Source organism: Bombina bombina, chromosome 4 (genome assembly GCF_027579735.1).
Source record: "Bombina bombina isolate aBomBom1 chromosome 4, aBomBom1.pri, whole genome shotgun sequence".
Lineage (NCBI taxonomy): Eukaryota > Metazoa > Chordata > Amphibia > Anura > Bombinatoridae > Bombina > Bombina bombina.
This window is the reverse complement of record NC_069502.1, coordinates 811081040-811105959: the sequence shown is the minus strand read 5'-3', so window position 1 is coordinate 811105959 and position 24920 is coordinate 811081040. Positions and strand designations below refer to the sequence as shown.

Sequence of the window (24920 nt, the reverse complement as noted above, 5' to 3'; positions counted from 1 at the left end):
ACAAGGAACGAATATACTCCATTTTCAATAAATAAGTTGATTTGTCAGTGTCAATATCTGAGGAAGGATCTTCTGAATCAGATAGATCCTTATCAGAGGAGGATAATTCAGTATGTTGTCGGTCATTTAAAATTTCATCAACTTTATGAGGTTTTAAAAGACCTTTTACGTTTATTAGAAGGCGGATGGCAGACAAAGCCTTCTGAATCGCATCAGCAATAAAATCTTTCATATTCACAGGTATATCATGTACATTAGATGTTGAAGGAACAACAGGCATTGTACTATTACTGATGGACACATTCTCTGCATGTAAAAGCTTATCATGATAACTATTACATACCACAGCTGGAGATATAATCTCCACAAATTTACAACAGATGTACTAAGCTTTGATCAAACTGTTATCAGGCAGCAGAGTTCCAACAGTGGTTTCTGACACAGGATCAGATTGAAACATCTTGCAAACGTAAGAGAAAAAAACAACATATAAAGCAAAATTATCAATCTCCTTATATGGCAGTTTCAAGAATGGGAAAAAAATGCAAACAGCATAGCCCTCTGACATAGAAAAAGGCAATAGGCATATAGGAATGGGGTTTTCAAAAATAATAATAATAATAATTATTATTCTTTATTTATAAAGCGCCGACAGATTCTGCAGCGCTGCCCATGGGTACAAGGATAACAGTACAATGGAGAAACAATACGATAAGACACAACATTTTACAGATAAAAACAGGGGGAATTGAGGGCCCTATTCCGTGAGAACTTACAATCTAGATGAAATTATTTTGTGCCAAGTATGACGCACAAAGCAAACTGAAATTTTTTTGGTGCTAACAACATCCGGAAATGACACACTCGCGTCATAGTAGACGGAACTTTGTGCAAGGAACTCGGCGTCAACTAAGACACCGGAAATTATGAATTTGCGTCATCGGACATTTGGCATTTTGCGCCCTCGCAAGCCTAATTTTGCCTGCAAAATTTAATGAAAAAGCAGTCAACTGAAAAAAGACTATACCCCAGGTAAGAAAAAATATTTTCCTAAATAATGTTTTTTCCCCAAATATGAAACTGATAGTCTGCAAAAGGAAGCGCATATAAACGTAGAAATCTTAGCACAAACTTACTTCACCACCTCCATAGGAGGCAAAATTTGTAAAACTGAATTGTGGGTGTGGTGAGGGGTGTATTTATAGGCATTTTGAGGTTTGGGAAACTTTGCCCCTCCTGGTAGGATTGTATATCCCATACGTCACTAGCTCATGGACTCTTGCCAATTACATGAAAGAAATAGTTATTTTTTTAGTTAAAAATATTTCTATTGTTATTATTAATGTAATCATTTTCTCCATCCAATATTAAGCAATTGAACTGGAGATAGCTCACCTCCAAATAATTTCATTCACTTCAATGATCTATCTATGCATATCTAATGATATATAACAAAATCAGTAATGGTCTGATATAACTGGAAAAATAATTATCTTAAAACATTCTAAAAATAAAAACCATGATTTGAATCAGTCTTGCTGACTAGTAATTTAAATCATGAGTTAAATTTTTTTTGATTTAAATAAAATACAACCTGGGGTCACCTCATAAATGCTTGAGGTGCAGAAGGGGCCTCAAAACAGCTCTAAAACTGTGCACCCCAGAGGATCACATGCAGTCATCAGCACTTCATATTGTGTGGGTTACAACTTTGTGTAACCCTCTGTACTTTGGATGTTAAGCTCTGATTTCTTTTAAAATGAGTTTTCTGATGCCTAATAAGAGTGTTTTTCTGGATAAAACATTTTCCACATTTAGAACATGAAAATGCTTTCTCCCCTGTGTGAATTTTCTGATGCCTAATAAGAGTTGTTTTCTGAGTAAAACATTTTCCACAGTCAAAACATGAAAACCCTTTCTCCCCTGTATGAATTTTCTGATGAGTGATAAGATTTGATTTCTGAGTAAAACATTTCCCACATTTAGTACATGAAAACCCTTTCTCCCCTGTATGAATTTCCTGATGACGAAAAAGATTTGGTTTCTGAGTAAAACATTTCCCACATATAGGACAGGAAAATGGCTTTTCTCCTGTATGAATTTTTAGATGATTAAAAAGATGTGATTTATTAAGAAAACATTTCCCACATTTAGAACATGAAAATCTTTTCTTCCCTTTCTCTCCTGTATGAATTTTCTGATGAATAATAAGAGTTGATTTCTGAGTAAAACATTTCCTACATTTAGAACATGAAAATCCTTTCTCCCCTGTATGAATTTTCTGATGCCTAATAAGAGTTCTTTTCTGAGTAAAACATTTTCCACAATCAAAACATGAAAATCCTTTCTCCCCTGTATGAATTTTCTGATGAGTGATAAGATTTGATTTCTGGGTAAAACATTTTCCACAGTGAGAACATGAAAATCCTTTCTCCCCTGTATGAATTTTCTGATGGTTAATAAGATTTGATTTCACAGAAAAACATTTCCCACAGTCAGAACATGAAAATCCTTTCTCCCCTGTGTGAATTTTCTGATGACGAAAAAGATTTGATTTCTGAGTAAAACATTTCCCACATATAGTACATGAAAATGGCTTTTCTCCTGTATGAATTTTTAGATGTTTAGAAAGAAGTGCTTTCTTAAGAAAACATTTCCCACATTCAGAACATACATTTCCCATGTGGCTTCTTTGATTTTGAAGATGTAAAGAAGCATCTGCACTCTGATTATGACGAGGATTATTGCAGTTTGTGAATTCACCTGTCAATAAGAAACACAATGGGAGTAATATTATTATTTACATAAATATTTTATCATGAGAACATATAAACTGTTCTGATTTAGTCAATCCCATACCCTTGTAGAATACACTGTGACAACTAGATCTTTTCCCAGCTTCCTATCTAAGGCTTAATGGCAGTTTATTAGACATTAGGGACAATTTCTAAGAATTCACAATTAGTCAGAGACCAAACTAAATTGAAATGTTGTTTTTCTACCTAACGTATCTAGTCCTTTTAAAATGGTTTCAGCCCATAACTACTGCTTGTGTGCTTGTAGTTAAAAGGATGACTCCAGAACAATAAAAACAAAGAAAATTGCCCCAGGTGGTGTAGTATACCAAAGCAATTTATAAAAGCTTCAACAGAGAGAAGAATTTCACTCACGTGTCAACTACACCTTCTGTGATAGTTAGCAGCCAACTCAGGCAATTCTGTTATGCCATATAGATGAGGAGGATTATTTAGATGAAAAGGCTTAAAAACCACAATGCAGCTAATCCAAAAAGATATCAATGTGTGACAAATCTCCAAAATAACAAAAGCACCACAGTTAGTGAGTTAACTTAAATGGACTCTGAAACCAATTGTTTTATTTTGTGATTCAGATAGCATGCAATTTTAAAAAACTTTCTAATTTACTCCTATTATCAAATTTTCTTCGTTCTCTTGCTATCTTTATTTGAAAAAGGGATCTGAGCTAAGGAGCCAGCAAGTTTTTGGTTCAGTACTCTGGGCAGTACTTGTTTATTGGTGGGTGAATTTATCCCCAATCAGCAAGAACAACCCAGGTTGTTCACCACAAATGGACTGGCATCTAAACTTACATTCTTGCTCTTTAAATAAAGATATCAAGAGAATGAAGAAAATTTGATAATAGGAGTAAATTAGAAAGTTGCTTAAAATTGCATGCTCTATCTGAATCACAAAAGAAAAAATGTGGGTTCAGTGTCCCTTTAAAAAAAGGCTAAGAGCATTTACTTCACTGGAAAGAGGGTTATGTTTAAAAGCACTTTAATATGCAACATGACTGCTTATTGCTTATGTGCACAAAACATTCAGTTTTATTGTTTTAGAATGTTGCATTCATGACATATACACTCACTGGCCACTTTATTAGGTACACCTTGCTAGTACCGGGTTGAACCCACTTTTGCCTTCAGAACTTCCTTAATTCTTCATGACATAGATTCAACAAGGTGTTGGAAACATTCCTCAGACATTTTGGTCTATATTGACATGATAGCTGCAGATTTGTTGGCCGCACATCCATGATGCAAATGTCCCGTAACACCACATCCCAAAGGTGCTCTATTGAATTAAGATCTGGTGACTGGAGGCGATTGGAGTACACTGAACTCATTGTCATGTTCAAGAAACCAGTTTGAGATATTTGGGCTTTGTGACATGGTGCATTATCCTGCTAGAAGTAGCCATCAGAAGATGGGTACACTGTAGTAATAAAGGGATGGACATGGTCAGCAACAACCAGAAAAATACGCCAAGCACTAAAGTTTATAAAATATTTTAAACTTTATTAACATCCATTTAAAAATATATTTAAAGAGTGTGGGATAACCCCAAAAAAGATAGACTAATGGTCAGCAACAATACTCAGGTAGGACTCATCAGACCAGGCAACGTTTTTCCAATCTTCTATTGTCCAAGTTTGGTGTGCCTGTGCAAATTGTAGCCTCAGTTTATTGATCTTAGCTGACAGGAGTGGCACCCAATGTGGTCTTCTGCTGCTGTAGCCCATCTGCTTCAAGGTACAATGTGTTGTGCATTCAGAAATGGTATTCTGCATACCTTGGTTGTATTGAGTGATATTTGAGTTACTGTTGCCTTTCTATCATCTCAAAACAGTCTGCCCATTCTCCTCTGACCTCTAACATCCGCAAGGCATTTTTGTCCACACAACTGCAGCTCACTGGAAATTTTCTCTTTTTCAGACCATTCTCTGTAAACACTAGAAATGGTTGTGCATGAAAATCCCAGTAGATCAGCAGTTTTTTTTTAAATACTCAGATCAGCCTGTCTGGCACCAACAACCATGCCATGTTCAAAGTCACTTAAATCCCCTTTCTTCCCCATTCTGATGCTCGGTTTAAACTTCAGCAAGTCGTCTTCACCACGTCTAGATGCCTTAATGCATTGAGTTGCTGCCATGTGATTGGCTGATTAGCAATTTGTGTTACCAAGCAATTGAACAGGAGTACCTAATAAAGTGGCCGGTGAGTGTATTCTTTATTTGTAATGAAGACCAGATTATCATTTTATATAAAAATTAATATATAATATGTAAAATAAACTATATTAGTGAACATACATCTCACACATGTACACTAACCTGTTTTCCACAGACTCATCACACACTCATCTATGCCCTGTGTCCCACAGATACAGCTCACATGTACACTCACCTGTACCCTGCAAACCTCACACTTCGCACACATAATGTCATCTTTGCCCTGTTTCCCACAGACATGTCACACAAAAACACTTGCATGTGCCCTACATCCCTCTCAAGTGTCACACACGTACACTCACATGTTCCCTGCTTTCCTCAGACATGTCACGCACATACACTCACACGTGCCCTGCTTTCCTCAGACATGTCACGCACATACACTCACACGTGCCCTGCTTTCTTCAGATATGTCACACATGCACACTCACCTATCCCCTCCTTTCCAGACAAATGTCACACATGTACAGTGGGTATTGAAAAGAATCATCCCCCTTGAAAATAATCAAATTTTTGCTTTGCAGTCTGAAATAAAGACAGACATTTTTTGTTTATCCAGTTGTAATTACTCAGTGAAACTTATAACATCCAACTGAAAGATATAACACCAACATGTCAGGCAAAAAACTTAAATTATGCTTATCTGATAATTTTCTTTTCTTCTGACGGGGGGGGGGGGGGGGTCCACAGCTGCATTCATTACTTTTGGGAATTCAGAACCTGGCCACCAGGAGGAGGCAAAGACAGCACAGCCAAAGGCTTGAATACCTTCCCCACTTCCCCCATTCCCCAGTCATTCAGCTAAGGGAACAAGGAGCAGTAGGAGAAATATCAGGTGAAAAAAGGTGCCAGAAGAATAAAAAACGTCTGCCCTACATAAAAATCGTGGGCGGGGAGCTGTGGACTCTCCCTGTCAGAAGAAAAGTAAATTATCAGGTAAGCATAATTTAAGTTTTTCTTCTTAAACGGGGAGAGTCCACAGCTGCATTCATTACTTTTGGGAAAACAATACCCAAGCTATAGAGGACACTGAATGCAAAAAAAGGGTGGGTAGACGAGGCGGCCCATTCGAAGGGCAGCACAGCCTGAAATTACCCAAACACCAGACAAAAAAAACTGCTAAACAGAATAGAAGGCTAAAAACTGAAAGGACCAAGTAACTGCCCATCAGTTAAACCCAGCAAGGCCCTAGATAGAGACCGCTCAGAATCGCTAGATTCCACCGAACACAAAGCCCCCAAAGAGACAAGTCTGCTTCAAGAGACAAGTAGGCTTCAAGCCCGTACATTTTCCACATATTCCCTGAAGGGAAGAAGCAGAAGAAAAAAAAAGGAAGGACTCAACAAGAGATCTAAAGATCAGCAACTAGGGCAAAAAGGAACCCCAGCAGAACTCCAAGCGCAACCCAAGGTTGCAACAAGACATAGAGAATACACTCTAACGACCGGACAGAAAGAAGGGAGGAAAAAAACCCTACCCCTATCTGAATGGAAGTCCAAAAGACCATGAAACCAATGAAGACCCAGAAGGACTAGGCAGATCCCATACCTCATACAGAGTGCAGTCTGTACTCATGAAAGAGCGACCGAGGAATAGACACTCACTCCCCATAACCGCCTAAAAATAGCACTTATTGTGCTCCAGATGAAGCCCCAGGCTCAAATGCTGCGACACAAATCTAGCAGACACCAGCCACTAATACTAACATATCAAGCTAGGAACTGCACCAGGAATCCCACAGAGGGAACCTTCCAAAGAAGTGCAGGAACCAACTCCCTCCCAGGCAAAAAGAGAAAAGCAGGAGAGCATTCAAAACCAGCAGAGAAAGACTCCCTGCTGAGTAAGAGACTCAGCTAAACTCCACCTAAGGAGAGATCACAAGATCTAGGCAAGAAATGCGGTCAAAGCCAACAGACCTCAGACCCCCTCATCGAGGCAATGGACCCAGCACAAAAAATGACTGGCAATGTCCGAGGGAAGGGAAATAAACAATTCCCCAGACCAGGAGAGAAGAACACAGAGGCGCCCAATGGCCTAATACCATATACACAGAGTGGATACAAGTAAGCAAAATGGATACTCACAAACGGACAGCACCTGAAGGTGCCAACAAGCAGACTGGAACCTCACAGTTGCCCAGCTAACGGGATATGAACAGCCAGATATTCAACCTGATGTATTAGCCTGAAGAAACAGCCACATAACGGCTGAGAAATGCGTCACTTTTAATAAAGTATATTTTTTATTCATACACTTGCTGCTGTTTTTCTGGTAATATTTTTCATCTCTGAACTCTTTGGGAGTTTTTTGTGACCTGCTGAACCCTTGGAATCAGTCAGCTGGGCGGCTCAGAAGCTCCAGCCTGTTTTGATTGCACCTGGAGGTGCTTTGGAACATGTAAGTGTGCTTATTTCCATAAATACACACATCCTTGTACTAAACTGTGCTGGGCTGTTGGCTCTTTCTTCCTGTATATAGGAACACATTGGAATCTACAAGTGTGGACTCCCCTTTGAATATCTGGCTGTTCATATCCAGTTAGCTGGGCAACTGTGAGGTTCCAGTCTGCTTGTTTGCACCTTCAGGTGCTGTCCGTTTGTGAGTATCCATTTTGCTTACTTGTATCCACTCTGTGTATATGGTATTAGGCCATTGGGCGCCTTTGTGTTCTTCTCTCCTAGACCATCCGAATTACCAGGATCCTGACGCTCCTATAACAGAGAGCTGACCTTTTTTTTTTCTTTTTTTTTTTGGAGTATTCTCCTCCTTTCGGACTTTCTTTGTATGGATTATAATTTGCATGTTTATTATTGTTTTTAAGTATTATTTTTGAATGTTGCTGTTCCACATGATATTATACATCTGTTAAGGGCGCCCCCTGGAAGATTGGTGTGTCTAGTACACATTATATATTCTTTTTTCTTAATTCCCCAGACCACCCATATCCCCAAAAAGGAAGAAAAGAGGGAACTAAACGGTACCAAAGGGTAGACAAACCCGGACCATATGTAACAAGACTGGCATGCTAAACTACTAAGCTATAACAGAACATAGGACGATCTCGGGATCCAGAACCCAGACCCAGATCCCTTCCCTACATGAAGGGACACTCAGACAAAAGGGAGACCACACTGAAACAAAAGTGATGGCAAAATATCAGGATCCACCCATTCATGACATCCCACACGCAAGGCAGAGGGACCCCCTTCCGGGGCAACAGGTGGATACTGTGGCATACCCCAATCCCGAAGGGGAGGGGAATGCAAAATACAAATGCTCACCCACCCACAGGCATGGAGCGTGCGTCAGCAGATAGACGGCAAAAACAAAACCAACTGAAGAGGAACCATCCAGCTGCAACAGCCGGCCCAGTAGACAAACAAACAGCAAGCTAGCACACCTCTAGAGTGCAAATAGCTGTAATAGGTGTCAACCGCAATCTCCCGCTTGCTAGGTAGCTAAAGTAACCATCAGGCCATTTCCAAGTCTTCGATAAGAGAAAGACAACACCTGAAGGAGTAAGGGGATGTCTCAGAACCGTAAGGACTGAAACGCCCAGGATCCAACTAAGAGGTCCAATCAGATATCCCAAACCATGCCCAGAAAAACTGGGCACCCGGAAACCGGAGCCGGCCAAAAGCTAGTAACCCCTGAGGAATCATAGGAATACCTCAGACAGAGAACCATAGGAGATGCAATCACAGCCACATCCAAAGGTCCTAGGACACTGGACGTTGACTAAGCATCCCAGAGACAGTGAATATAACTCCTCAAGACTTGAGGGATAATACCCCCAAGACCAACAGCTAAGGAGCTGACAAGAAATAGCACACTTCTGTAACAGAGTCAGCAATATATTCTCCAAACGATCCTTCTGGATCAAACTCCCGGCAACCCCCCTTAGAACAAGGAAAAAGAATGATGAACAAGCATCGATATCCCAGGAAACGACATATCAAGCAGAGATGTTGTAAGTAAGGGTAGATCCAGGGCAAAATGGAGACAAACGCATTCTCCAGAGCCCCCAAAAACATGGGAGCAGACGAGAAACAGGAGGAAGAAAAGAGGCCATAAATGCCCAAACTTCCAAAACCGATGACCCAACAACCAGTCCCAGAAAGAGAAAAAAGGGAAGCCTAAGTCACCTTGACCCCTTAAGGAAGAAGTACCAAGGTAAAAAAAAGGCAGGCCAAAAGAATACCATAGGGGGGATAAAAAGCATCCCGACCTGGTACCCCAAATGTTAATGGAGTCATCAAAACCTCCAGTCCAATTAGGAAGGGAGAACGCTAGCTCCAAGGACAAAGAACCTTCGGAATGCCCAGAGTAAGTCTTAGCAGGATCCGTTTTTTGAACCCCACCAACAATCAGGAACAGGACAAAGAGGACTGAGTACAAACCCCCTGATGCCCCACCCAAAAGGAAGCAGCAAGAACCAGCCTGACATCTATGAATGAAAAGGCCTTCTCTCTTAGCCCTGCCAAGGGCAGAACCTCAAAACAAAATTATTGAAAACTCATGGTTTTCCTCTCCACGTAAATCCTTATCCAAAGGGGAAAGATTTATTCATTATAAAGGAGGAACCAGAGTATAATGAACTCCTCATCTGAGAGATCAACTCACCATCCAACCAGGTCAGCCAGATACACCAGCACAACGTGGATGGAATAGACCTTAAGGAACAGAACCCAGCGCCCAACCAGGACCAGCCTGCTACATAGGTCACTCCCGAACTGACCCAGGTCACAGAAAAATCGAAACCAGAGTAGTGATTGACAAAGGATCTATAAAACTATGTAACTAACACCTTAACATGCAACTTCCGTGGAAGTGCCAAAGCGACCACAAAATCTCTAGTATCAAATTCCAGAGAAGAAATGTTTCCCAACAGGAAAACTATAACAAACATCAGCTTCCAAAAAATCTCACAAATACATCCTAACCAGATCAAAGAAAAAGAAGGCAGCACCCACAGGTGAACGCCCAAGAAAAAACTAAAAAAAAAAAATTATGTAAGAATTTACCTGATAAATTCATTTCTTTCATATTGCAAGAGTCCATGAGCTAGTGACGTATGGGATATACAATCCTACCAGGAGGGGCAAAGTTTCCCAAACCTCAAAATGCCTATAAATACACCCCTCACCAAACCCACAATTCAGTTTAAGGAATAGCCAAGTAGTGGGGTGATAAAATAAGGAGTAAAAAAGCATACAAAAAAAGAGGAACTGGAAATATAATTTTATACAAAAAATCAAAACAACCAGAAAAAGGGTGGGACTCATGGACGCTTGCCAATATGAAAGAAATTAATTTATCAGGTAAGTTCTTACATAAATTAGGTTTTATTTCATGTAAGAGTCCATGAACTAGTGACGTATGGGATAGAAATACCCAAGATGTGAAAGTCCACAGAAGAGTCACTAGAAAGGGAGGGATAAAATAAAAACAGCCATTTGCCGCTGAAAAAATTAAATCCACACAAAAATAAGTTTTTCTCATAAATTGAAAAAAGAAAACTTAAAACATTAGCAGAAGGTTCAAACTGAAACAGCTACATGAAGAACTTTTCTACCAAAGACTGCTTCAGAAGAAGCAAATACATCAAAATGGTAAAATTTAGTAAATGTATGCAAAGAAGACTAAGTTGCTGCTTTGCAAATCTGATCAACTGAAGCTTCATTCTTAAAAGCCCATGAAGTAGAGACTGATCTAGTAGAATGAGCTGTGATCCTCTGAGACGGGAACTGTCCCGCCTCCAAATAAGCCTAATGAATCAAAAGCTTTAACCAAGATGCCAAAGAAATGGCAGAAGCTTTCTGACCTTTCCTAGAACCAGAGAAGGCAACAAATAGACTAGAAGTCTTCCTGAAATCTTTAGTAGCTTCAACATAATATTTTAAAGATCTTACAACATCCAAAGAATGCAAAGATTTTTCGAGAGTATTCTTGGGATTAGGACACAAGGAAGGAACAACAATTTCCCTACTAATGTTGTTAGAATTCACAACCTTAGGAAGGCATTTAAACAAAGTCGGCAAAACAGCCTTATCCTGATGAAAAATCAGAAAAGGAGACTCGCAAGAGAGGGCAGACAATTCAGAAACTCTTCTAGCTGAAGAGATAGCCAAAATAAACAACACTTTCCAAGAAAGTAGTTTAATATCCACAGAATGCATAGGCTCAAAAGGGGAGGAGCCTGCAAAGCCTTCAAAACCAAATTAAGACTCCAAGGAGGAAATATTGATTTAACAACAGGCTTGATACGAACCAAAGCCTGAACAAAACAGTGAATATCAGGAAGCAATCTTTCTATGAAATAAAACAGAAAGAGCCGAGATTTGTCCCTTCAAAGTACTTGCAGACTAACCTTTATCCAAACCATCCTGAAGAAACTGTAAAAGTCTAGGAATTCTAAAATAATGCCAGGAGAATTTATGAGAACACCATGAAAGATATGTCTTCCAAACTCGATAATACATCTTCCTTGAAACAGATTTACGAGCCTGTAACATAGTATTAATCACTGAGTCAGAGAAACCTCTATGACTAAGCACTAAGCGTTCAATTTCCATACCATCAAATTTAAGGATTTGAGATCCTGATGGAAAAACGGCCCTTGAGACAGAAGGTCTGGTCTTAGAGGAAGTGGCCAAGGCTGGCAACTGGACATCTGGACAAGATCCGTATACCAAAACCTGTGAGGCCATGCTGGTGCTATCAGAAACACATACGATTGTTCCATGATGATCTTGGAGATTACTCTTGGAAGAAGAACTAGAGGCGTAAAGATATAAGCAGGCTGGTAAAACCAAGGAACTGCTAAAGCATCCACCATTTCCGCCTGAGGATCCCTGGACCTGGATAGGTACCTGGGAAGTTTCTTGTTAAGATGAGAAACCATCAGCTCTATTTCTGGAAGACCCCACATCTAAACAATCTGACAAAATACATCTGGATGGAGAGACCACTCCCCCGGATGTAAGGTCTGACAGCTGAGATAATCCGCTTCCCAATTGTCTACACCTGGGATATGCACCACAGAAATTAGACAAGAGCTGGATTCCGCCCAAGAAAGTATCCAAAATACTTCTTTCATAGCTAGGGGACTGCGAGTCCCACCCTGATGATTGACATATGACACAGTTGTGATATTGTCCGTCTGAAAATGAATGAATGGTTTTCTCTTTAACAGAGGCCAAACCTGAAGAGCCCTGAAAATAGCACGGAGTTCTAAAATATTGATTTATAACCTCGCCTCTTGAGATTTCCAAAAACCCTTGTGCTGTCAGAGATCCCCAGACAGCTCCCCAACCTGAAAGACTTGCATCTGTTGTGATCACAGTCCAGGTAGGACGAACAAAAGAGGCCCCCTGAATTAAACGATGATGGTCTAACCACCAAGTCAGAGAGAGTTGAATGTTGGGATTTAAGTATATCAATTGGGATATCCGAGTATAATCCCTGCACCATTGATTCAGCATACAAAGCTGCAGAGGTCTCATATTAAAAACGAGCGAAGGGGATAGCGTTCGATGTTGCAGTCATAAGACCTAAAACTTCCATGCACATAGCCACTGAAGGGAATGATCGAGACTGAAGGTTTAGACAAGCTAAAACCAATTTCATTCGCCTCTTGTCTTTTAAAGACAGAGTCATGGACACTGAATCTATCTGGAAACCTAAAAAGGTGACCTTTGTTTGAGGAATCAAGAAACTCTTTTGTAAATTGATCCTCCAACCATGCCTTTCAAGAAACGACACTAGTTGATTTGTGTGAGATTCTGCTAAATGAAAAGACTGAGCTAGTACCAAGATATCGTCCAAATAAGGAAACACTGCAATACCCTGCTCTCTGATTACAGATAGAAGGGCACCGAGAACCTTTGAAAAGATTCTTGGAGCTGTTGCTAGGCCAAATGGAAGAGCGACAAACTGGTAATGCTTGTCTAGAAAAGAGAATCTCAGAAACCGATAATGGTCTGGATGAATTGGAACATGAAGATAAGCATCCTGTAAGTCTATTGTGGACATAAAATGCCCTTGCTGAACAAAAGGCAGAGTAGTCCTTATAGTCACCATCTTGAAAGTTACAAAACGATTTAAAAGTTTCAGATCCAAAACTGGTCTGAAAGAATTCTCATTCTTTGGGACAATGAATGGATTTGAATAAAACCCCAAACCCTGTTCCTGTAGAGGAACCAGAACAATCACCCCTGATAGCTCTAGATCTGAACCACATTTCATAAAAGCCTGAGCTTTCACAGGATTTGTTGGAATATGAGAAAGAATCTTCTCACAGGAGGCCTTATTCTGAATCCTATTCGATACCCTTTTATTCCAATTTGAGGATGGTTTCCAATTGGAACCGGTGGCCTTAGGGGAAGGAGTAGACTTTTGTTTCTTATTCTTATGAAAGGAACGAAAACGATTAGGAGCCTTAAATTTACCCTTATATTTTTTTTATCTTGAGGTAAGAAAACTCACTTCCCACCAGTAACAGTGGAAATAATAGAATATAATTGAGAACCAAAAAACATTCTTACCCTGGAAAGATAGAGATAGTAATCTAGATTTAGACACCCTGTCAGCATTCCAAGATTTAAGCCATAAAGCTCTTCTGGCTAAAAAAGCTAAAGACATAGATTTAACATCAATCTTAATAATGTCAAATATAGCATCACAAATGAAATGATTAGCATGTTAAAGCAAAAGAATAATGCTGGACAAATCATTATCTTCTACCTGCTGTGCTAAACTATCCAACCAAAATGTTGAAGCAACAGCCACATAAGCCATTGAAATAGCAGGTCTAAGAATATAGCCAGAATGTAAATATGCTCTTCTAAGATAAGATTCAATCTTCCTATCCAAAGGATCCTTAAAATAAGTACTATCTTCCATAGGAATAGTAGTAAGTTTGGCAAGAGTGGAAATAGCCCCATCAACCTTAGGAACTTTTTCCCAAAGCTCTAAATTAGCCACAGGTAAAGGATACAACTTCTTAAACCTAGAAGAAGGATTGAAAGAAGAACCAGGCTTACACCATTCCTTAGTAAACATATCAAAAACAGCATCTGGAACAGGAAAAACCTCAGGAGCAACCTTAGAAGGTTTAAAAACAGTATTCAAAGGTTTACTGGCTTTATTATCAAGACAGATATCAAATTCAGAATCCTCATCAGCGGAGGATATTTCAGTATACTGTCGGTCAATACAAATTTAATCAGATTTATGAGAAGTTTTAAAAGAACTTTTATGTTTATTTGAAGGCAGAATAGCAGACATAGCTTTATCTATAGCTGCAGTAATATAATTCTTTAAGAGAAAGCAGGAGTTTAGAAGTGCGCTTAGGAACTAATACCAAACACCTCTCTAAAAGACACTATCCCTAAAAAGTGTCAAGATGTGATAAAAATGGTGTGTTAAGCTTTTTAGGGCTTATAGATAGAGAGGGCGCCAAGGGCTAAAGGTATCAGACACCAATATAGTGTAAAAAATTATTTATTAAAAATCAAACTATAAACATAAGAATCAACATGTAAACATAAAATCAACTAATCTAAATAGGGACGTCTCCCTAGGTATTTATAAAATCCTATGTAACGGCTAGTCGCTAAAATGTATTAAATATAAGAGTTCAGATAGACAAAAAATACATGTATGATCTGTAAAATTGCATAAATCAGTCAATAGCTAAAACTCAAGATAGATAAAACAAACACCTTTATGCATAGGTTAAAAAATTAGATAAGCATATGCCCAAAGGATACAGCAGATATTCACTGTATGATATAGATTAGCGTGTTATTTTCCAATAGAGGAGATTAGTCCTGTATATGTCCAGTATATTTGAAAACGTAAAGTGCTTAGTGTCAAAGTTATAACATTGTTGAAGCAGTATTTTACTTTACTTTACCGCCTGTGAAGTCTTCAGTCACACCAGGGACCGCTGCGGGTGCCAAGACAGTCTCTCCCGAGTTGCAAACACAGATCTCACACGTGTGTATGGACGGCCGTTTACGGACAGCGTCTGACGTCACGCCTGGTCCGTATTGTTTCTTATGTAGGCTGTATAGTAACGTAGTTCCAGACCTAACACATATGAGTTCATGCTGATAACAGGCTCCAATGTCTGTGCTCAGGAAGAAGGTTCCCTTATTCACTCCAGTTACATTAAGACCAGATATTATTATCGTTTATTTGTAGAGTGCCAACATATTACGCAGCACTAATATCTCTGTGCTCTGGCCGTGTCCAGCAACAGCTGTGTGATTTATGAGAAGTTTTAAAAGAACTTTTATGTTTATTTGAAGGCAGAATAGCAGACATAGCTTTATCTATAGCTGCAGTAATATAATTCTTAACATCTGCAGGAATATCAGGTACTGTAGACGTTGAAGGAACAAGAGACGGTGTATTAGTACTAATAGAAACATTATCGGCATGCAAAAGCTTATCATGACAGATGCCACATAATTGGACTGAAGAAATAACATCAGTTAATTTACAACAGACACACTTAGCTTTGGTAGCACTGTGTTCAGGCAGCATGGTTTCTACAGCAACATCAGAGGCAGGATCAGATTGAGACATCTTGCAAAATGTAAAAAGAAAAAAAATAACATTTAAACAAAATATCCAATTTCCTCATATAGCAGTTTCAGGATTGAGAAATAATACTTATGCAAAAGTAGAATGCAAAAAAATTAGTATCATAGTTCTTAACATGGAGAGAGCCAGAAGCAAAAAGGAAGAGGGGTTATATACAAAAAAGATTTCTGGCGCCAAGTAGGACGCAAGACACAAAAAGGAAAAAAATATTTTGGCACCAAAGTTAACATCAGAAAATGACGCAACTTATGTCATAACAAGTGCGTCTTCCTCACCTAAACAACGCGCGCCAACAAAGATGCAGGAAATGAAAACACTTAAGTTACCTTAGATGCACTTTCGTGCCAAAAAAATTTCCACGCCAGAAATGACGCCATAAAAAACTGCATTTTGCGTCCCCGCGAGCCTAGTTTGCCCGTGAAAATTTGGAAACAAAGTCAGATTGAAGACGTCTGAAACCCCAGGTAAGAGATAGAAATAAAAAATAATCTTCCCAAATAAAAACTCCATACTGAAACTGATAGTCTGCAGAAAAGGGAAATATACATAGACCTGACTCTTGGCAAATATAAGCAAATACATATATTTAAAACTTTATAACATAAAGCGCCAAACATAGCTAAGAGTGTCTTAAAATACATACTTACCGGAAGACACCCATCCACATATAGCAGACACCCAAACCAGTACTGAAAAATATCAGCAGAGGTAATGGTATAGGAGTATAACGTCGATTTGAAAAGGGAGGCAAGGAATGAATCCCTACCACCGATTACAGAGAGCCTTTGAAAGGATTTCCCATGGGTGAAACCACTTAATCAACAGGCAATACTTCCTTCACATTCCTCTGACAAACACTGTACTCAGAGGAATTGGGCTTCAAAATGCTTAGAAGCGCCTTTCACAGAAGAAAATCAAGCACAACTTTCTTCACCACCTCCACAGGGAGGCAAAGTTTGTAAAACTGAAGTATGCGTGTGGTGGGAGGTGTATTTATAGGCATTTTGAGGTTTGGGAAACTTTGCCCCCTCCTGGTATGAATGTATATCCCATAAGTCACTAGCTCATGGACTCTTGCCACTTACATGAAAGAAATTGTAACACAATTCAATGCGCCGGCATTGTAAAAAAAGTGCCAAATATCAAGAACATAGCAGCACCACTTGTAATTTCCAAACCTTCTTTTATTCCATATCATATGGGCAGCAAAAAGTAGTTAAAACAGAACAACGTTTTGGGTCAAGCACCCTTATTCATGTTCATACAGTGTATGTACCCATTAACCAACTTAAGTACCTGTAGGCAGGTTGACCACACCTCTTTAATTAACACTTTAAATATACCTTTATGGTTTTCATTTGTATATACTGACCCCCTAGTGGTCTACACCTATATACTGTATACTATTTTTCAATAAAAAAATATTTTTATAATTTAAAACACATCTAAACAGACATGGAAAGCAGCAGTTCTACCATACAGATTAAGTCATAGACAATGCAAAATCTATCACATAACTTGTATAAATAAACCCTGAAATCAGCCTTTATATAAATACACTCAAATCAAGTTCCCTATTCATACCTTTGGGGATTAATGACTCTAATTTATTTTCCAAAAGGCTTTACATCTCTTAAGGAGTAATTCCCTATTGCCTCCTCTTCTAGGAATGTGTACATAATCAATAATTTGAAATCTTAATTGTGAGATAGTATGGCCTTTTTTCAAAAAATGGAATGCTACAGGAGCATTAAGGTCATTGGTCCTAATATTTGATTTATGTTGTAGGATTCTATCCCTGACCCCTTGGGTCATCTCGCCAATATAAATTATGCCACATGGACACTTAATTAGATATATTACAAAGTTGGCATTACAATTATAGTACCCTTTAATCCTAAAATTATGACCCATTAAAGGGTGAGTGAAACTATCTCCTTTATTCATATTGTTACAATTTGAACAATTAAGGCAAGGGAAACAGCCATTATTCTTTGCGGTTATAAAGCCCTGTCTACTCTTCTTTTTACTCCCCACATCAGCCCAGATTATCTTATCTCTTAGGCTGGGGAGTCTAGTGTATGCTGGCATAGGCGGCTGTTTAAAGGCTTTCACTTCAGGGTTACACTCACTTAAAATGTGCCAATGTTTTCGTAATATTCTTGGAATTCTTGGGCTAAAGGCATAGGCATTATATTCTGAAATAAATACCAACTTGTCAGGGTCTTTCTTATTTAGGCTATTCTCCTTATTGACCCTTCCTTTCGGTAATTCCAGTACCTTTTTGATGACATCCTCTATCATGTTATGTGTATAACCTCTCTCCAAAAATCTATCTCCCATCTCCTTTAGTCCAACCAGGGCTAAGGCATCATTTCTCACAATTCTTCTCACCCTTAACATTTGGCTAAAAGGAAGTGACTTAATTAGAGCTGGGGCATGTGCACTAGTATAGTGAAGGAGACTATTCTTATTTGTATCCTTTCTATACAAATCAGTTTTTAGCACACCCCCATCCTTATATACCTTAGTGTCCAAAATGTTTATAGACTCCTCACTCCAGGATAATGTGAATTTCATGCTCCTTGTTGCAGAATTCAATTCCAGCATAAAACGCTGGAGGGTACCAATGTCGCCCCACCAAATGCCAAAGATATCATCTATGTAGCGCCACCAGGTGGCGCCACATAGTAGGAAAAGTTTATTTTCATACACAAATCTGTATGGTAGATCTGCTGCTTTCCATGTCTGTTTAGATGTGTTTTAAATTATATAAATATTTTTTTATTGAAAAATAGTATATATAGGTGTAGACCACTAGGGGTCAGTGTATACAAATGAAAACCATAAAGGCATATTTAAAGTGTTAATTAAAGAGGTGTGGTCTCACCTGCCTACAGGTACTTAAGTTGGTTAATGGGTACATACACTGTTTGAACATAAATAAGGGTGCTTGACCCAAAACGTTGTTCTGTTTTAACTACTTTTTGCTGCCCATGTGATATGGAATAAAAGAAGGTTTGGAAATTACAAGTGGTGCTGCTGTGTTCTTGATATTTGGCATTATCTCTGGGGGTTGGCAGTTAACCCCACACAGCGTGTGCACACACCTTGGGACATTTGTGCTGGATATTAGCCCTATTGGAGATTGTAAAGAAAATGGACGGCCCAGCGTAACCACGTGCAACTCAGAGGTGTAACTTGGCAGATAACAGGCTGAAAGGTCTGCAGACTAGGAGTTCATTTGAGTTTGACCGACAAACCACCACTCAATGTCCCTGTACCCTACATACCTCCCCCTATTACCGCCATACCCACGTACCAGGCCGCCATATTTCCTACCAACAAAAGAGGTTCCTACCACCCTTAATTCCCATTGTGACCTTTTCTTACCTCCACAAAAGATTGCATCATACTCCGGATGTCCTCTTTGAATATGTTGTTGCCCTTGCTTGTCTAGTGAACACCATCAGCTTTGTACAACTACTACATTTCTAACCCCGATTATCTAGCACATTGCCTCATATTTCTTCTATCACTTTCCTTCCTGCCTGGTTCACTTTTTTTTGCACTTATATCCTCCATTTTGTGGGATACAGTCCCTCCAAAACATTCTAGAGATAATACTTGACCATACCAAGTTAGTTTCTGGCCATGCCAATTAGGACCAGGTCTTTTTCACTTGTTCTGCAACTCTAATAAAAGGTACTGAACCTATATCGTTGCCTCGTAAAAATGGATGATCACTACATGCTCTCAGTACATGCCCCACTTTCTCCTAGATACCTCCGTCACTTCCATCAGCTGCCTCCATTTCATCCCTCTCTGTCCTATCCATCTAATTCCTACTATTCTAGAGCTGAATCCTAAATTCACTCCTTGCTTGGTAGTTGCAGCATGTATTGCAGCCCAATGCACATAGGAGTGCCCCAATATCCAAACTTTTAAGGCACTTTCTGTAATAGAAACAATTCACACGTCAACTTTACACAAAAACTGAAAGAGAAATTATATATATTAGGCAGAGGCCAAAATTATTTCTTATAAGCATTTGGTTTCAACCTGCCCAACCTCTTTATCTGGTCTGTAGGCACTCCTAGTGAGGCTGCATTCGTAGCTGCTCCTATGCTAAAGGAGTGTGAAGCCAAATGATTGACTTTCCAACCTAGTTTTTGAAGTGAAGTTTAGTTAAAGGACCACCATGTGTATGTCTGAAAAACATAATGCCGCTGCGGGACCTGCCTCCAAGTAGTTCCTCACACGTGCTACTGGACAATGTCAGGGTAAAGGTCAATGACATCATATATATATATATATATATATATATATATATACTAATATATATATACGTAAATGAAATAATATAAAAAGGATGTGTGTATATATGAAGCCGTCTATTTTATCAGATGTGCTATAGAATAGAAATTCTGATGTCAGGATTTAACTCAAAAACCCCTACCAGATGGGAGCTGGGTGAATACACGTTTATCAGGATTGGAAATCAGCATAGCTTTGAAACACCACCTCCTGCGGTGTGAGCACACAGACATTTTCCAAAAGGAACTAACTCAGTGACCATGCTCATTTGACTATATGCAGAGTTTTATGACTAAGACATTTGGCCTGCCCAATTTAATACAGTCACTTAGAGGAATGTTGGGGAAGTAATTTTGACAGAGAACAGGATACAGGCCCATATATGGGTTTCCTCCAAGGGAAATGCCGATCCGTCTGAAGAAATGTGAGAGATGCAAACATTCTTCAAAGGAGCTGAAAATTGACAACTGCCTGTCAAGTGACTCAGGCTGTGTGGCTGATAACACCAGAATACACGTGACACAGACAATGTGTCTGGGGTTAGAATAACATAGAGAAAGCACATGATTGGAAAACAACTGTAGTTACATTTCAGCATTATAAGAAAATATATATATTTTTAATGGATATGTGACGGTCTTTTATATGATAATAAATATAAACGCATTGTATTAATAGATAATTGCTGCATGGGATATTCATATAGGAAATAAATTCAAAATTAGTATAGATTAAATAGCCATTTTAATAATCCCATATTTGAAGTGCATATATATAACATGAATCTTCTATTTTTCAGATGGATCGTAGAGAAGACAATGCAGACAAAACTATTGGAAATATAAAAATAAGCTGTTATTTATATAGAAATGCCAGGATACTGATAAAATTACAATGCATTTTAAGCTAATAATTAACAGTGTTAAATTGCTTTAATATAATACAATGTTAATAATATAAAACATGACGTTTCATATCAAAACGATCAGGAAATTAATCTGATGCCGCTTCACCTATAATTAATATTGGGAGAGATTAATACAAGAAATTATGGCAGTTATTACATAGTTTAAAGAAATATTTCACTGGCTAAAAATGTTGGTTGAATGAATTTGTATGTATTGTCATGCTGCATTGTTTTTGTGCTGTCTGTTTGTAATGCTGCCACCTGGTGTTATGTTGCGAGAACTACAGCCAGAAGGTTCTTTCTGGCTGTTAAAAATGAAATTTCCAAGGGCCAATCCGATAAGACTTCCCAGGTAACCAATGGGAAGGTCAGCTCCCGTAGTGCCACCCACATGATGTCATCAATGATTGAAAACATATATAAGTAAGCAAAAGAGAAATAGAAAAGGCTGTTTTAACTTTGGATGATATCTGCTGCTGGGCATTTTGAAACCAATCTAAACAAGCTGACTACCTCCTTCTCATTGATTGCAAAAATTACTTATCTGTCTTCTGAGATGACCTAAAGACCGCTACGAATTGGTTCAAAATTGGTGAAGTATATTGTATTTTAAATTGGTAGTCATAAGTCTAGGTATTGTTTAAATCTGTATCTGATTTGCTAAGTAAATCATCTGTGCAAGTTCTGATATTGTAAGTTAATTCTGTATTAGGATAAATTGCAGTTAAATAGCAGAATATATATATTACCCTATTGCCTAAGAGCACACCTTAGCATTGTATTGCTTGTATGTTAAAAGATTTGTAAATAAGGTGGGTTTTTAAGATAAGCGTGTATGAATTTTGCATAGCATATTTAAATAGTTTTCAAATGCATATAATATTATTTCATTTCCTTTTATTGCAAATATATTTCAAAAATGTTCATGGATGTTACAGAAGCATTAGTTATTTTGTTGTGAAGAGCTTATTTCCCAGCAGCAATGCCTGAACCAGCAAGCCAGCGCCTAAGAAGGGCTCCAAGAAAACCGTAACAAGTATCATTTCATAAAGAGTTAACTCTTTTTTTTCAGCTTTTAGAAACTATTGTCTAATCACCTCTGGAGCCAGACTGCTAATTGATAAGATGAACTTGTAAACTTGTTATCTTAAGTACTGTAACCCTATTGTGGCCTGTCAAAGGACAGTGCTCTCTATCTAAATGTGTGATGGGGGATTTTGTGCTTCCCCCCCTCTCCCCCTGGGAGTGCCCTGTGTGCATGTAACCTTAATAAAAAGCAGGCTGGGCATCCCAGTCCTGAGTTCTTGTTTGACCCTCAATCGCAGCGTTGACTCGTTTTTGTGGGCAGAAGGGTATCCTAGCTGTACTGCAGCTAAGGGAGATTATTCTATATTTGCGAGACTCATATAGAATACTATGGAAAGCAGCTTCTCCCCTCTTTAGCAATAGGGATCCAGGCTACTAAGCGGTCCATCTCTCAGCGAGACTAAGGGTAACCGTAACATTTGGCGGCAGCGGCGGGATTTTCCTGGATTTCCTAGGAGAGGTACAGAACGGATGGAGAGCGCTTACGAAAAATTGAAGCGTACAACCCTAAAGGATTTACTTGAAAGCAGAGGGGGGTACGCCAGCAACCGGCCGAGGAGAGAGCTGATCGCAGAATTGACCGAACTGGATCAGAGCTTCACAATGGCGGAAACACCGACCACGATTAGTGACGAAAAAACCAGGATTGTTCGGGAAAGGCTCTCATTATACGGGCCGAACCCCTCCATGGAATTGGTACAGCAGTTGATGGCGGAGGCGGACGAGGATATACGAGAGACTCGAGCCCACGAACTCAACCTAGCGAACGCACACCGCAATGCTGAAGCCCCGCAGGTAATCATCCCTGTCGAAAATGCTGGGAGGCCCAAGATACCCTATGCGGCATTTCGACCCTTCCTAAAGAGCGAGACAGGGATTGATGAATATTTGGCGGACTTCGAAAGGCAATGTGCCCTGCACCAGATTCCCAACAGAGAGTGGCCCACGATATTGTCTGGGAAACTATCCGGGCGAGCCCTGGAAGCCTTTCGTACTCTGGGTGCTGAGGAAGTGACACAGTATGAGCTAGTTAAGGAGACACTGTTGCGACGGTACGCTGTAACTCCGGACACGTATCGCCGACAGTTTCGGGGCACGGAAAAGAAGCCCAACGATACCCATATGGAATGGGCGCACCGAATGCGGAGAGCGGCAAATCACTGGCTGAGCGGATGTAAAGCGGTGACTGGGGAGGAAATTTTACAATTGTTTCTCTTAGAACATTTTTATAATGGCATGGAACAGCAAGGGAAGGAATGGCTGCGAGACAGGCGGCCTTCTACCTTAGAAGAAGCAGCCAAATTGGCCGATGAACATTATGACTCCCGTCTTCACGAACCCATGAACTACAGAGCTCCAGCACGGGTCGAACCCAGAGAGGTTTACCGTGCACCCCCTCGTGCTGAATTCCGAGCCCCGGTGCCCACAGGGCCCGTCCGACACTCAGGACCACCCAATAACAGCTCTGAGCGTCCCAGACCGACTTGCCACCGATGCAAGCAACCAGGGCATTTCATGGCTAGCTGCCCCCTTAATACGCACCAGACACCCAGGAATTACAATTACCCCTCTGGGTCCTATCGTCCGGCCCGGGCCCTCTGTGTTAACCAAGAGGCCCCTATGGAGGGATATGTGGGGCCGCTTCACGAGGCAGACCCTGTATATGCTGCCTCAGATAACCGCCAGCACCATCGGCAGAGGGTATGGCTCGAGGGGCGATCTACCGAGGGATTGCGAGACACAGGGGCTACTATCACGCTGGTACAGAGTCATTTGGTGCCAGAGCACAAGCGATCCGGACAGACTGTGGCCGTTAGAGTGGCGGGGGGGGGATGTGTACAAAATTCCAACAGCTAAAGTACATCTTGATTGGGGAGCGGGAAAGGGGGCTGTGAACGTGGGCCTAATGGATAATTTACCTGCCGAAGTACTACTGGGCAACGATTTGGGCCCCATGACTTCTGCCTATGCTCCAGTATGCAACAACGAGGCGGACCCAGTGACTACACGGGCCCAAGCCCGGACGGAGCGAGAGCTCTCACCAGTGCGGGAGACACAGGTAAGACCTACCCCGACCTTGCCTGACAGGTTAGGCCCCATACCCTGGGACACCCCAGATGCTTTCGAGGCAGAGTCTAAGACTGACCCGACCTTACAAAAGTACCGGGAACGAGCAGAGACCGGAGGGGGTGGGGCAGATAACGAAACATTCTTATGGGAAAAAGGGAAACTATACCGCTGGACAGAGAAAAGGGGACAGCGTAGGCGACAGCTGGTAGTGCCCCACAAATACCGTCAAGAAATCCTCAAAATAGGCCACGACATCCCCTTAGCAGGCCACCTAGCCGTTACCCGTACCCTACACCGCATTACTCACACGTTCTTTTGGCCAGGGGTGCACGCTGACGTTAGAACTTACTGTAACACCTGCGATGTGTGTCAACGAGTAGGAAGGCGAGGCGATCACCCTAAAGCCCAGCTAGTAAATATGCCCATTGTAGAGGAACCCTTCAGCCGGGTTGCTATTGACCTAGTGGGACCACTGGCTACCCCTAGTCCCTCCGGTAAGCGATACATTCTTACCGTAGTGGACTACGCTACCAGGTACCCAGAGGCTGTCGCCCTATCCAACATACAAGCGGATACGGTAGCGAATGCACTAGTACAGGTGTTCTCCTGGGTAGGATTTCCAAAAGAAATCCTATCCGACCGAGGCACCCAATTTACGGCTGAATTGACCCAACAACTCTGGCAGGTTTGCAAAATTAAGTCCCTCCTGAGCTCCCCATACCACCCCCAGACGAACGGGCTGTGTGAGAGGTTCAATGGGACCCTCAAGCAAATGCTCAAGACGTTCACTCAGGAATACCGAGACTGGGAACGCTTCCTGCCGCACCTCCTATTTGCTTATCGGGAGGTGCCCCAGGAAACGACAGGGTTCTCTCCCTTCGAGTTGCTCTACGGA

General features: G+C 40.4%; 1 protein-coding gene and 1 non-coding gene across 4 annotated transcripts in view; both read right to left on the bottom strand.

Annotated features, from left to right (window-relative positions):
• Window positions 1–1571: 1571 nt before the first annotated feature.
• LOC128657072 (gastrula zinc finger protein XlCGF57.1-like) overlaps window positions 1572–24920 on the bottom strand; it is a 73234-nt gene continuing 49885 nt past the window's right edge. For all 3 annotated transcript variants that reach the window (XM_053711301.1, XM_053711302.1, XM_053711300.1), the window contains exon 8: window positions 1572–2763. In XM_053711301.1, coding sequence (XP_053567276.1) covers window positions 1682–2763 — 1082 coding nt within the window. In that variant the 3' untranslated portion in view covers window positions 1572–1681. The remainder of the gene's footprint in view (window positions 2764–24920) is intronic.
• Window positions 9505–9623, bottom strand: LOC128658577 (U5 spliceosomal RNA). The gene has a single exon (XR_008402251.1). It is a non-coding gene; the product is annotated as a U5 spliceosomal RNA (small nuclear RNA).